The 13,662-nt window shown below is 34.9% G+C and overlaps 1 protein-coding gene across 1 annotated transcript in view; it reads left to right on the top strand.

Annotated features, from left to right (window-relative positions):
- LOC103776300 (protein quaking-like) overlaps window positions 1–3,738 on the top strand; it is a gene marked incomplete at its 3' end in the record, with an annotated part of 67,778 nt that extends 64,040 nt beyond the window's left edge. The window contains exon 4 of the mRNA XM_008943805.1: window positions 3,595–3,738. Within this exon, the coding sequence (XP_008942053.1) occupies window positions 3,595–3,738 (144 nt within the window). The remainder of the gene's footprint in view (window positions 1–3,594) is intronic.
- Window positions 3,739–13,662: the final 9,924 nt, after the last annotated feature.

Raw genomic sequence — 13,662 nt, 5'->3', positions numbered from 1 at the left:
GCATAACCTTCTTGGCTGTGGTAACAAATGTTTTTGCCCAGTATAACTCCCATGGCAATTTCTGTTACTTGTTGCTGCTTTTTGTATATGTAGAACTGGCAACCAGACTGAATTGCTCAACAGTTGCTACTGAAGGACGCAAGACAATGGGCACACTGAAATTAGAGTTCAAACTTAAAAAAAAGCTTTTTCTTATATTTAAGACTGGTTGAACACTGAACTTGTTGCCTGGAGAGCTGGAGGAGTCTCCATTCTTGGGGATATTTGAAACCTGGCCCTCAGAAACGTGCTAGAGTTGACCCTGCCCTGAGCAGTGGCATTAGACTGGATGATGTCTAGGGTCCCTTCCCAACTCAACCATTCTCTGATTCTGTGAAGTAATCTAGATTGTTTTAGCTGCAGTTCACTTAAAGATAGCCACAGTTTGTATCTTCTTTCTACAGAGAAGGAAGGCAAGTTTTAGTCACTCTCCTGACCATCTTTTCGACATTTTCTCCCCAGACAATTTCGAAACAAAAACCAAACCAAACGTTAAAGTCTTGGACCATATTTCATGAGTCTTAAGAAAGACTTCTTCCAGTTGAATTCCAGATATGTTGAATTTACCCAGTCAACCTTTTTTATAATAAAACAGGATTGGAAAAAGATGTTTTCAAGACTTGTTGCACAAAAGACTGGTTTATTTTAAGTCAAAAATTTACTTAGGGAGAATTTCTTAGAAAATGAACCCACTAAGAGCAGCCTTGTGGGACAGAATGGAAATTATGGGTGGTTTTGAAGCTCCAGTGTGTTGAGGTAGACCAGAAGAGATTGGAAGCCCATTCTAAACTCCGTTCTCTGATTTTTGACTAATTTTTTTTCAAGAGATATTGTATAAACCTTTATTTTTCTTCAACTCTTTCAGTCTTACTATGTGACTTAAGAAATTGTACGCTCCACAACAATAGGACTTTTATTAACGTATTTAATTACCTCAGAAGATCATATGTAGAACTAGCCATATAGTAGTTCAGTTATCTTACTGATAAGTATTTGTACAGTTGTTTGTGCTATGAGATCTGATTTAATAATCTATGTGATTATTGACCTTACACACATGTTCCACCTAAAAGTAAATAAGGAGGTATGGAAAAAAATGTACAGTATTGTCCTATGTGCAACTTTTTTTTTAACAAAATTTCTCATGCTACAATAGAACAATTTGAAGTACAAAAATAATTGAGATTATATTAATCTGAAGTATTTAAATACTGACTAGAGAGACAGGCTACCTCGCTTTATATCATAAAAATTTTCTGTGTTCTAGAAGTTACAGTTCAGGTATACATCCACTATAACAAGGTGCATTTTATTTTTTGTTGCTGACAGGTGGTACTTCTCCAAATTTTCAAGTTCTTGAAGTGTAGCACCATATTATTTTCATTATGAAATATATCCTTGCTGCATTAAGACCCCTTTATGTTTGCCCATGTATAATGTGCCATTTAATCTCATGGTAGCGAAAACTGCGTTTAGGCATTCTTTCTCTTTTAAGAACAGAACTTGCCATTTTACTTTGAGAGACCTTTCCTTGTCATTTGCCCCTCCTTGCCTTTTCATTCTTTTCCTGTGGTACTCTAGTTGTGCAGTTTCTTGTGCATCTCATGTTAGTAACTGGTACCTTTCCCATTCCTGTGTTGTGTCCACTCACCATCAGTCAGTGCAGGAAGTGGCAGCATGTTTCTTGCTCTGACCTCTGCTGGTTTAGGGAACTTCTCTCATTTATCATATCTGTAACATAACACTTGTGCTACCTCATGTATTAATATAGCTTGTCACCATCTTAAAAGCAAACAACTCACTCCTGGTCTGGATTTAAAAAAAATAATAAAATAAATTTAATAAATTCAGTTGTTTCAATAGTAGTAGTGGAGTTTTGATCGCGATTGAGTGAAATAAGCTGCAAGATAGTTCTTTCCAAGATTAAATTACAGCAGAGAACGTGTTTGTAACTCAGGTGCACTTGTCGTCAGGTACTGTTTTATAAATGAGGGCTATTTTTTGCTCATTTTTCATCTTCTGAAATTCACAGTGATATTTTCACTGCCAATATCGTTTAGAAAGTTGGCTAAGATAACTTTAAAAAAAAAAATCACGGCAGCATATGGTATGGATTTAGTGCATATGTGCATGTTACATGAAGAATAGTGAAAAGGAATTGCCTCCAAAGTACTGATTCTTTTATTTAAGCTTTTGCTAGATCTCCCATTATTCTGTTTTTCACCCATTTTTATCCTTGTCTACTTCACAAAACGTTTCAGACTTAAAGATGCTGAATTAAAGGTAGAACATTCTAAGAAACAGTTTTCCCTTACGTATATATGAATATAAAATACTGCAAGTATTTGGTGTTAAATCATCAAACATTTCCTCTGCATGTCTGATTTCCTGGAAGAATTTTAATGAAGTTTTGGGAAAAAGACACAGTTGCAATTAACTTTACTTGCCTTAATTTATTTAAAGTGTGAATTTTGGTTAAGCCACAAATGTTTGTCTTACAAATAGGAGGCTCTTTTATTATGCTTAGAATTTTAAAATTTACAAAAGTATTTTGTGGGCTTTTGGTTAGATTCAAAAGTTGTAATAAACTTTTCTCATTTGCTAAAGTTTTGACAGCCCCTTCCTCTTTTTTAATGTGAGTTGTTACTTTTTTAATATTGTGAAATATAAATCAGGTTTCTGGGAAATAAAGTGAATAAAACTTGAAAAAAAAAAGTTGGAAACTTTCTTCTATTTTGTTCGTTATCTATTTTTTTTGAAAGACTGGGTACTTGGATGTGTTACTTAAATTTGCTAATATCTGTTGTTTAAAAATGCTGACAAGCAAAAAAATGTTCTGTTTAGCATACACACCCTTTTTGAAAACATTCCTAAAATTTATCTTTGGGATTATTAATGCCATTGATGTATCGGAGTACCTGTATAATGGTGATCATTTTGTTAAGTGCTACTCACTCTGCCTGCAGTATTAAAGTCTTGCCATCTCCCCCTTTCTGCCCTTCATCTGGCATAAGCAGCTCTGCTTTGGAAATTGCAGCTTCTCTTCATTTTGTAATGTTGGATTTTTGAACCATTTCTTCATGAGTATTTAAAAGCAATTTTTAGCAGTGAAGAATTGTTCTCTTGTCCTTTGAAGTGGTCCAGATAGAGTTTCTGTGTATGGTGTCTGTTTCACTTTTCTTGAAGACACTATGTTGCTTAACCAGAAATATGTTTTATTTGTTTAACCCTTGAAGGGCTCCAAAGAATTTTGAAAGCAATACTGGGTTTGTAGCACTACTTATTACTTTGTTCGGTTGGGAAAGGTACTCTAAGAAATCACATTTGTTTTGTGGTCTAAAAAAAATAACATATGATGTTCCAAAACACAAACAAAATCCCTTAAGCCTAAGTTCTTGTTGAGTAAATACTTAATATTTACAGTATGAAGAAGGCTTTTGCTATCTTGCTGAAAATACAGTTCATACTGTTCACAGAATTGAGTTTGTCTACTGTTTATACAATTGCTTTATACAGAATGTAACAAATACTTCATAACTTTTTTTTTTCTTCTAGGAAGAGCAGAACCGAGGCAAGCCCAACTGGGAACACCTGAACGAAGATTTACATGTCCTCATCACTGTGGAGGATGCTCAGAACAGAGCAGAAATAAAACTGAAGAGGGCTGTTGAAGAAGTAAAAAAGTTACTGATACCTGCAGTAAGTATTTCTATGCAAGTCTTCAATTTCTGTTTCCACAACTTACTTCTGGAATACAGTTAATATTGCACCAGTAAGTGTAAGCCTGCAGAGCAGCATCCTAAAATGAAGTTTAGCTGTTATTTTATAGTACTCTAGTGATCTTTAAATGTCTCCTCATGGATCGAAGTGTTCCTCAGAACAGAATGTTTTTTTAAGAATTTTTTTTTTTGGCCTGTTTTATGTATAGAAGCAGGGGATTCACATTACCATTAAAAGACAGGGCTGAAAAGGTACAAACACTAACTTTCTCACCTTCTTTCAGTATAAGGATGCTTCACTTTAAGGCTGGGGAACTAGGACGTGCTCGTGTTTCACTTTGAGATGTTTCTGATACTTTAAGAAAAGAAGGCATGTTTTCTTAGATCATCACATTAAACACCTTCTGAAAATAACAAAACCCTTCAGGAACACTGTATCAAAAAACTTTGCTGTCAGTATACTGAGGATAGATAAACATAATGAAACTGGAAAATGGATTGTCCAGTAATATGTGTTTCCTGATAATACAAACTGCCTTCTGCCCAGCCAGATGACTTAAAACCTTTTTCAGGACAGAGAACTACCTTGTGAGAGCCCTCCTCTTAGATCTTTATTATGCTGAAAAATTTAGATTATCTTGAAAGGAAGTAGTAGGTGGTATTAAAATGACTTAGTGATTTTGGGTGCTTAGTGAATGCTAATAGACGAGCTGTGAGGAAGCTTGTGGTGACACATAAGAACATTTATTCAGAACACTTTTTTTTAAAGTTAACAAAGATCAGGAGAGAGATGTAATTTTTGAATTATCAAAATATGGTAGAAAATTAAGCAGAAGGTATGGGGGGAAAAAATGTAATTTAGATCTCTTAATGCATATTGTCAGTCTCTGAAAGCAGACAACAACTAGACAAAGCAGATCTGCAGAATTCATGCATTTACTGAAGAGATCTTGAGCACATTATGATTGAATTTATGTTCAGGATTAGAAAAGGTAATAAGAAAAAGACTATGAGCAAAAAGAATATGAGCAAAATCTGAAACCCTTACATTCATTCTCTAATAAGCATGCAGCAAATAGTTTGAAAAAAACCCATACAACTTGAACTTCAATGTGATACATAACTTATTTTCTCAAACATCTTTTGATTCTTCTACCTCTTATTGCTGAATTATGTGACTGAAGGGTCATGTTCAAGGTAACCTGATAAGTCACAAAACCCCATTGTGTTTGAGGTACTAACATGTATACTTTGTGCATTTTTGTGCTACTCTTGGTTGCTGGAGCTGGAGGATGGGTGTGTTATAATGCTCAAAAAAAACCCTGAATACATTAGTGGTTTTTGTTATGAAAGTGTCAGCCAGCTCTTTGTCCTGAAAATATTCTCTCTCATTGAGTAACATAATCAGTTGGGGGAGCTCTATAATACTGATTACAGAATTTTAAAAATCCCTTTAGAAAAAAACAATAACACAGGTCTGACTATTGTCCAATTGTAGCATTAGTTGAAAAACACTGTCAGTTCATTAACATCTTTATATATTACATGTAGGCATGAGAGATATGGACAGTGGTTATTACATATGTAAGAAATAAAAGTTTATATGCTTTAATTTCTGAAGGCTGTGCCTCATTGAAACAGGTGTGTGTAGTACATACTAATGAATGAGTATATTGGTGGACTTGTTTTTTGCAGTGCCTGTTGCATCCATTCAGTTAGTATCAGAAATGGTTGTTTAATCAAGTTGTGGTTTCAGGCAGTTGAGAGTTGAAAAAATCTGTTTTATAATTAAAAGATATGAACTGAAAACTTTTATGGAGGAAGCCATAAACCTTTTAAGTAATTGGGGTAAGCATGAGGGGAAAAAAGAAATCCGAGTTAATTCTAATAAGATGGGGGGAAATTGTGTATCTTGGAAGATTGCAAACGTGCTCTGAAATGCATGAATGTAGGGAGTGGAAAATTCAATGTCACATGGTAGAGTACCTGCAATTATTGCTGTTTTCAAAATAGATGTCAGAGGATTAAAACTGGTGAAAAGGTATTAATGTATTTCTGTTTTATCTCTTTCCAACTAGAATAAAATTTGGGGTTTTGTAAGAGAGAAGATTCAGTCTCACTCTTGCGATAGAGTGGTAATGCTTTGGTTTTCTGAGAAACATTTCAGGAAAGCAAGATAGTATTAGAGATGGGGAATGAGTGACTTATCTTGGAATAATTAGTTATTTTTATACTCAAAATTTAAAAATTACGTTTTATAGCAACAGTGCACAAATAAGCATATTTTTAAAAGGCATTTCTATTTGAAGGCACTGGGATGAACAGAGACTATTTCAGTAGTAAAGTGTGTTTCTTCTAATCTTTATGAATCTGCATCACTAGTGATTTTTTTTTTTTTCCTTGTGGATGTGAATTATTAATTTCCTTTTCCACTTGTTCTTGGATTTTAACCGAAGTGGTATAATCTACGAGTTTGTCTTTAGAAATAAAAAGGACAACATGAGGCAAACTTGCTCATAAAGCCGTTTTTCTCCCTAAAAAATAAGGTCAAAACTTTTTAAAAAAATTATTTTGTAATTTAAAATTAAATTGGTATTTAAAATTTGTTTGATGTGAAACTTTTTCTTTAAATTTCGGCTGTACTTCAAGTTCCATAGGACTAATTATTTTCCTCTTCCCATAGTTCAGGGAGTTGCTGGTCAAGACCCAGCAACTAGACCTGAAAGATCACATGGTACTACTTCTTTCATGTTTTTCTCCGAAGAAAAACAGGAAGAATCATAGAAGAATAAAGCAGTCTGCAGGCTTTTGGGATCACATGTAGCTGTACCATCCCTTCTGTCTCCTTCTGAAGTGAATCCTACAGATTATTGATCTTTCTTTGTGAGAGCTTTGAGAGTTTGTTATTCACCAGAGTTCAGTTAAGGCTGGATGGCTCTCTTGCAAAGGAAGGACAGATGATGTTCTGGAAACATAAGAAAAAATTCAGCGCCTGTGTAAGGGGACATAGGTAATAATTAAGTATAACATACTGAGTTAGCGTCATTAAGGGTTTGGAATTATTTTTTGTCATCCTGGGCAGTAGGGATGAAGGCCTCTGCTAAAAATATGTAAGGATTCTACTTGTTCTAAGAAGTGTTTATTAAACTCTTGCTGAATGTGTTTTCTAGATACTCATTTCATTATACAAAGGTCTAGGTCTTTAATTACCAGTTTTCCTTAATACTGTCTTTATGTAGGATGGGATGCATACAACAGAATTCAAATTTCAGGCAAATACTTTTTGCCCATTTCTCATTTGACTCCATGTTGTTCCTTTCTGAGGAAGAGATCATATTTCTGGATATTTCTACTTAATGTTCTAATTTGGTCTGGAACCAATGTTTTAAAACTCTTTGTATTGCTCTTCCTGCATGAGGGCATCTGTAGTTTTACTTGGTTGCTGCCTGCATGTTGTCTGAAGACAAGGGCAACATAGTGTTAGTCAGTGATGCACCCTGTCAAGTTGTCTGTCATTTGTCACTACAATAATGGAATATTAAGGCTGTGATGGGTAGGAAATTTTTGCCTATAGTAGTGAGTTTAGACTTTTCTGTCTTGAGTATCCTTAAATTTAGCTGTATGGTGTGGGAGAAAGTGTCATTATTTAAACAAAAAATCATTGAGCTTAATTAAATACAATAGCAATATTGATTTAGTAATGTCAGAATCCTTAGAATAGATGAATGTCAGTGACAATTATTTTTTTAAGGTAATGCAAACACAAATAAAGCCATGCTATGTTAGAGGTAATTATTCTTTAATGTGGAATCACATTAATTATGACGTAGAGGGGAGTCAACAAAACCAATTTTATAATGGTGATTTTTTTGTGTTTTGTAGCAGCGTTATGCATGGGACAAAAAATTCTATCAGCCTTCAGTGGTGTTCCCAAGCATTTAATTCTGTTTAGTAAGAGGTGTTTCACTGTTGTAGCTGTGAAATTTAAAAATGGAGTGAGGAAAGGATGCCAAATGCAAAAAAGATGTTACTAGAACACAGTTTCCACACCAAGGTGATCTATAACATAAATTCATAGAGGCTAAATTACCAAAACTTAATAAACTGTGTAATAATAGAGGAAAGTTTGGATAATTCTTGATGCATGAAGGAGCTGAAGTTGGAAATAAATTTTGCCAGTCTTCAGGTCACATTAAAAAAACAAACAAACAAAAAAACCCAACCACAAAAAAAAACAAAACCAAAAAGAACCAGGGGAAAAAAAAAAAACAAAAACAAAAACCAAAAAAAACCACACCACACAAACAACAAAAAAAACCCAACAACATACAACAACACCACACTGAAGAATACCCAAACAAATTTGCAGAGCTACAAGGCCTCAAATGTTAAAACAGAAACCCAAACAGAGGTGCAGAATGCTGGATTAACTGATGTTGCTGTCCTTTTAACCATATCCCAGTTGCTACAACTGTTGTCTGTTTCCAGAAAGCTGTTTGGAAGGATGAATAAGTGTGAATTAATGAAACTGTGAAATAAAGGAAGTAGAGCATACACCCTGCTTAAACAGTCGAGAAATTAGATATGCTTATCAAATAATGGAGTAGTGAAAATCACAAGAACAACTGTGGAAATACCTGAAAATTGCCCTAGAGGCTGAAGCAGTTCCTTAAAGTGAATGAAACTTGAGTTAAGTTTTTACTGTTGGGGAATTTACTTAAGCTTGAGGGGCTAGTAAGGTTAAGTGCAAGGTACTACTGGAGAGGTAAATTAGGAGCAGTGAACAGAATGCTTAGAAGATGCGTCGAGCAGAGCAGTACAATAAGAAATACCTGCTGTTTTCAGAGGAACATAAGCAACTTAACACTGTAAGATCATGTGTTTTGCTTCACTTTTATTGCAAGTAGTCCTCACCAATTTGCAACTGAATTCTACATCGTGGGGAAAACCTGTGCTCATGTTGGCTGCCTTCAGTATCAACTGTGACAAAACACAGGACTGGGGAAAAAAAATTTAATAATTCGGGGGGTTTATGTCAAAAGATAAAAACACATAACATACACTGCTTATGAAACAAAGGATTTTTATATTTTATGTAGTAGGAAACAGAGGAATTTAAAATAAAGCAAATAGCAGAAGGAAATCTGGAGAAAGTAGTATTTGATTTTCACCTTGAAGATAATGTTAGCCATCTGTTTGCTGTGATGAAAAAAGATCACTGAATAAAAGAATCAAACTATTCACTATAAGCATCATGGAGCGTGCTGCTGTTCTTTATGTCCCGTGACTTCAAACATCGTATGCCAACAAAAACATCAGAAAGCTTTGCTTGAAGGTATGATGCAGACAGCTACAATAAATTTATGTGACCCAATGGTTAGATAAATCTGTGTTAAATGGGATACAACCTCTTCTTTGGTATCTCTTGCTTTAACTTATGAAGAGATGTTGGAAGAACATAGTACGAGCATTTTGTGGTTACAGTGAATGGCTGGAGAAGTGAATCTTTTCCATGGTTGTCCAGCTAATGTGGAAGGATTTTACTTACCGGCTTTAATTGTTCCAAATGCTTGCTGTACTCCATATCAAAACAGCAGCAAAAAATGACATTCTAGTGTTTCATCCATTTTAATGTGCTGTATACTGCAGGTTTTTAACAAACTGGAATGTGCTTTATAGTGATGCTTGGTACCTAAGTACTCACTGACTGGCCCCCTTTCTGTTACTCCCTGTTACTAGAGATGTTATTTTTAGTCACCCCTATATACAAAAAGTTTTCTTCATGTAATGGGAGAAAATGCAGGGAAGGGGCAATAGTATTGGCAGACAGTTTTATTTTTCATCTGTGTAAGTTAAAAGCAGTTCTTTCCCAAGGTCTGCTTTGAGGTCCAGGTGCTTCTTTTTTAATTTAAGGTAAACTTCTTATACCTTCCTTTGAAGTGTAGTTGTAAGTTTCCATTATTCTTCCATTCAGCTTCTTACAGTAAACTGAAGAATGTCTTAATTTTTACCCTGAGAACTTTGTGTGCCCTGAATTCCACAGCAAAAACCTGATACAGTAGAAAGAATTGTAATTTAAGAATTCTTAATTGTGCTTGAGTTTTAGTAAAACAACCAAAAAAGAGTGAATATTGTAGTAATACTGTACATAATTTGTTGCCCTATAGCTAAGACTAGAAAAGCTTGAAATTTGAAAGATATTAATGGAAGATTTCATTTGTTTTAGCCATCAAAAAAGCCACAATAAATTCTGCATGCAAGTTTGACTTCCCTGAATAGCTCTTTCTAATTAATTTCTGCATGGTGTGCTGGTTTTACATTTTTGCTTTCATAAGTGAGAATATAGAGCCTCTTTCTATAGCCTCCCTGTTGAAACGTTGTTCGTGCTGTGCAGTCCACTGTTTGCTGCTTGTTCAATTAAAGTTATGAAACAAATTAGTGATACAGTAGCAGAAAAAGGACATTGCTGTCCCTAAAAGCTTTTTAGGAGATTCCTGCATTACATCAGTTTTGTCAGTTCAGCTGCAAGTCATAGTGCACATCGTGTAAAATGATTGAAAGGGAGGCTGTGTAGGTAGGGTAATGAGGCACCCAAACTTTCTGGGAGTGACTGCTAGATAACATGTGATAAACTTTTTGATGTGGAGGAGAGGTAAGAGTGTGTTATTTTTAGTAGTGTGAAGCAGACTTAAAGTTTCCATGATAGTATGAACCAAGGGGCTGTTGCAGTCCTGCCATTCCTTCATGATTTGCTGTTCCTGCTTGCTGTTTTGCATCAGAAAGTACCGACTGGCCTTCATCTGACCGTGTACGAGTCCATTCGGTGAAGAGCTTAACCTGGGATTAACTGACTTGCTGGGGAGTCAGTTTTAGTTTAGCACTGACAGAAGTGATAGAATGAGAACATGCAGCCAGGGAAAAACGAGATTGCAGCAGACTACCCTTAAATAAGCTTCTGTAGAACTGGGAGTGAGTATGTTCACCTGCAGATATGATGAGACCGAATTAATAAACTCTGTGTAGCAGAACGTGGCAGAGGAAGACAACAGAGGAAAGCCTACAAGTACAGAGGTTCTTTTCCTCTTCTGTTTTCCACTGTCTAGCACTGGTAATATCAGCAGCTTTTTCACAAATTGAATACAGAGTAGTTAGGTTGTGAGTAGTTTTTAAGTAGATTCTGCTATGAATTTCAATACTCTTATTCCATTTAAGGTTTTTACTATAATGCAAGTCTGATTTTTAAAAATGAGGACAAGCATCTCTTACACATTTCACATAGGGAGTGTTTACAAATTGTTCTTGATATGTTACTGTAGTGTTATATTTGAGCTTAAACTAGTATTGCTAGTAACAAACTTATTTCAGGTCAGCTGCAAGTGTGAAGCAGCTCTCTCTGTTGTTGTGGGCTGTGGTGGAAACTAGATCAGTGGTTCATTACCACGAAATAATATCTGTTGATGGAGATTATTTTTTGAGACAATATTTACTACAAGTTATCTAGTTTATCTGCAACTTAATTGAATTAAACCTTGTTTAAGTTCTGTTAACAAATTCCTCAAATCTCCTGAGATGATCTTAGTAGTACTAAGGAAGAAATTAATCTTATTCATCAAAATATTGTTCATGAGATTGATTTTGAAAGAAGATATAAAATGTGCTCTATTATATTATGATTGTAAGTTTGTTTTCAGCTTTCCATCTTCAAAAGTTTGGCAAATAATTAAAGGGTAAATACAAATTACCAATGATCTGCACCTTCACCTATTTCAGTTGATTGTTTTACAAATTTGGACATGTAGTCATGATCAGATTTAATTATGTAAATATGTCTAGTTTTATTAGCTTATAATTTAGGTAGCAGTACCTACTGATCCTTGTTTTCTCTAGGCTTTCCTTACACTAATGGGAGAAAGGAGCTCTTCCATCAGTTGTTTCGAAGTTCCCTGATCCAGCTGTTACTCTGATTTCTTCTTCTGGACACCTTTGCTGACTCCTAGAACCCAGAGAAATCAGTTAATTGTGCCTATGCACAGTTACTGTTGAACACCCTGTTTTCCCCTTTTCCTCCTTCTCCAGAATATTTATTGGTAGTGCATACCACCCCCCTATGTATTCATTTTTTTACAGTGTTACAAATGTATAACTTGAGAAAGGGTAGATGGTAATTCCTGAAAAAGACCTTGGGAAACTTACAAAACAGTCTCTTCTCAAAGAGGAACAAAGAAGCTCTGTTGCCTGAAACTCAGTAGGCACATGCCCTTCCAAAGCAGGATTATACATTGATTAGGAGCTCTAATTAGGTTCTACATGGCTTTTGTCTGTCCTTCAGAAATGTTTAATCTATTTGGGTTTTGGTAGACATAGTTGTGGAACTAAAAATGACATTGACCTATTCTGGTAATTCCTTTTGTAATATCTGCAACTTTTTTTTTTTATTCTTCATCCTTTAAAACTTGCTTCCTCTATTCTTGGCTATTTTTCCAGTGTTTCTTGTGATCATCTTTTTTTTTTTTTTTTTTTTTTTTTTTTTTTGTCCCCTCTCTTTGTCCTTCCATATCTTTGTTGTTTTTCTACTGATGGTCCTGGAGCAGAACATGTAAGCTGGGATCCCTATATAAAATCTTGTCAAAGAATTTCTCTCCTTATGCAAGTACCTGATGAAGCTATGATTCTGTGTCCTTCTTGAGAAAGATTATGAGAAAACTGCAACAAATTATCCATGCATTATTTTCCTTACCCTTAATTTCTAGTTACAGTTGGTTTGTTTTTTTTTTTTTTTTTGCTTGGTTGGTTTTCTTTTTTGAAATCACAGCCTTACACCAAAGTGCAAGAAATGCTGATTGCAGAATTGTGAGTCCTGGGGAGACATGGTATAAAGAGTAGAAGTTTGTTGTCCTGCACTTTGCATTTTTATATTACTTATTAGTCAGACAGTATTAAGGAGGTCAGATGACTATATGCAAGTCATCTTGGCTGTGGTTTTTGGAGGAATCTTAGCAACTGCAGAGATTTTCATGTGAAGTAGTAGTAAAGTAACCAGTAAACATTTACCTTTTCCAGCGAGGTAAAGCGTTCTTTATTGCAAATGCTAATTTTGAAGTCTAGATTTCTGACTATAGAAAAATGAAGCTTGCCATACAAACATCTGTGGTTTAATGCTGACTGATTGTTTATAGTCAAGTTGCTCTACATTATGCTATTTTGATGTCAGAACACAGAAAATTCTAACCTTTGGAAAAGTGCCCAGGGTTTTTCATCTACTATCCAACAGAAAACTTAAGTGTTTCTTTTTTAGAACAGTCCAGAAATGCTTAAGCTTCTAGTGAAGACTAAGATGATTTGTCTTTCTTTCTCAAGTGGTTTATAGGTTAAGGCTTTAATATGGGAATGTTCTGGACTCTATTATCAGAAGAAACAGATGAGCATGATACAAGAGACTGGATTTAACTACTTTAAATAGCTTACATCATTTTGGATTGGGCCATCTGTAACACACTTTAAATTAAACTGGAGTCTGGCAAGCTGTCCTGTAAAGTGAAAGGTTGGATGAAATGTTACTGGGAAGTTTCATTGCTTGGAACACAGTTATATGGAGAAGCATCTAAGAATCTATCAAGTAGAAAATTTCTTTTTGTTGCTGGAAATGGTATGGGATTTTATTTTATTCTTAAAATCAAATTCAACTTGTGTTGGAAAATGAAGTGTGTTTTAAATTCCAAATCACTTGAAATTATTGGATAGGAGGAAATCTGAACACCAGCATATCTTAGGAAAATGTCAGGGGTTTCTAACACAACATCCAGTCCTTTGATATTGCAGCCTCTTATAAGTGGACTGGAAGGTGTGATATTCTTTTTGACCAAACACAGCTGTAGAAACTAAGAATTTCAGTTGTTTTGTTTAT

The sequence above is a fragment of the Merops nubicus genome, unplaced genomic scaffold, assembly GCF_000691845.1.
Source record: "Merops nubicus isolate BGI_N331 unplaced genomic scaffold, ASM69184v1 scaffold5777, whole genome shotgun sequence".
NCBI lineage: Eukaryota > Metazoa > Chordata > Aves > Coraciiformes > Meropidae > Merops > Merops nubicus.
Note: the sequence above shows the minus strand (reverse complement) of the source record. Positions and strands in the feature narration are given on the sequence as shown.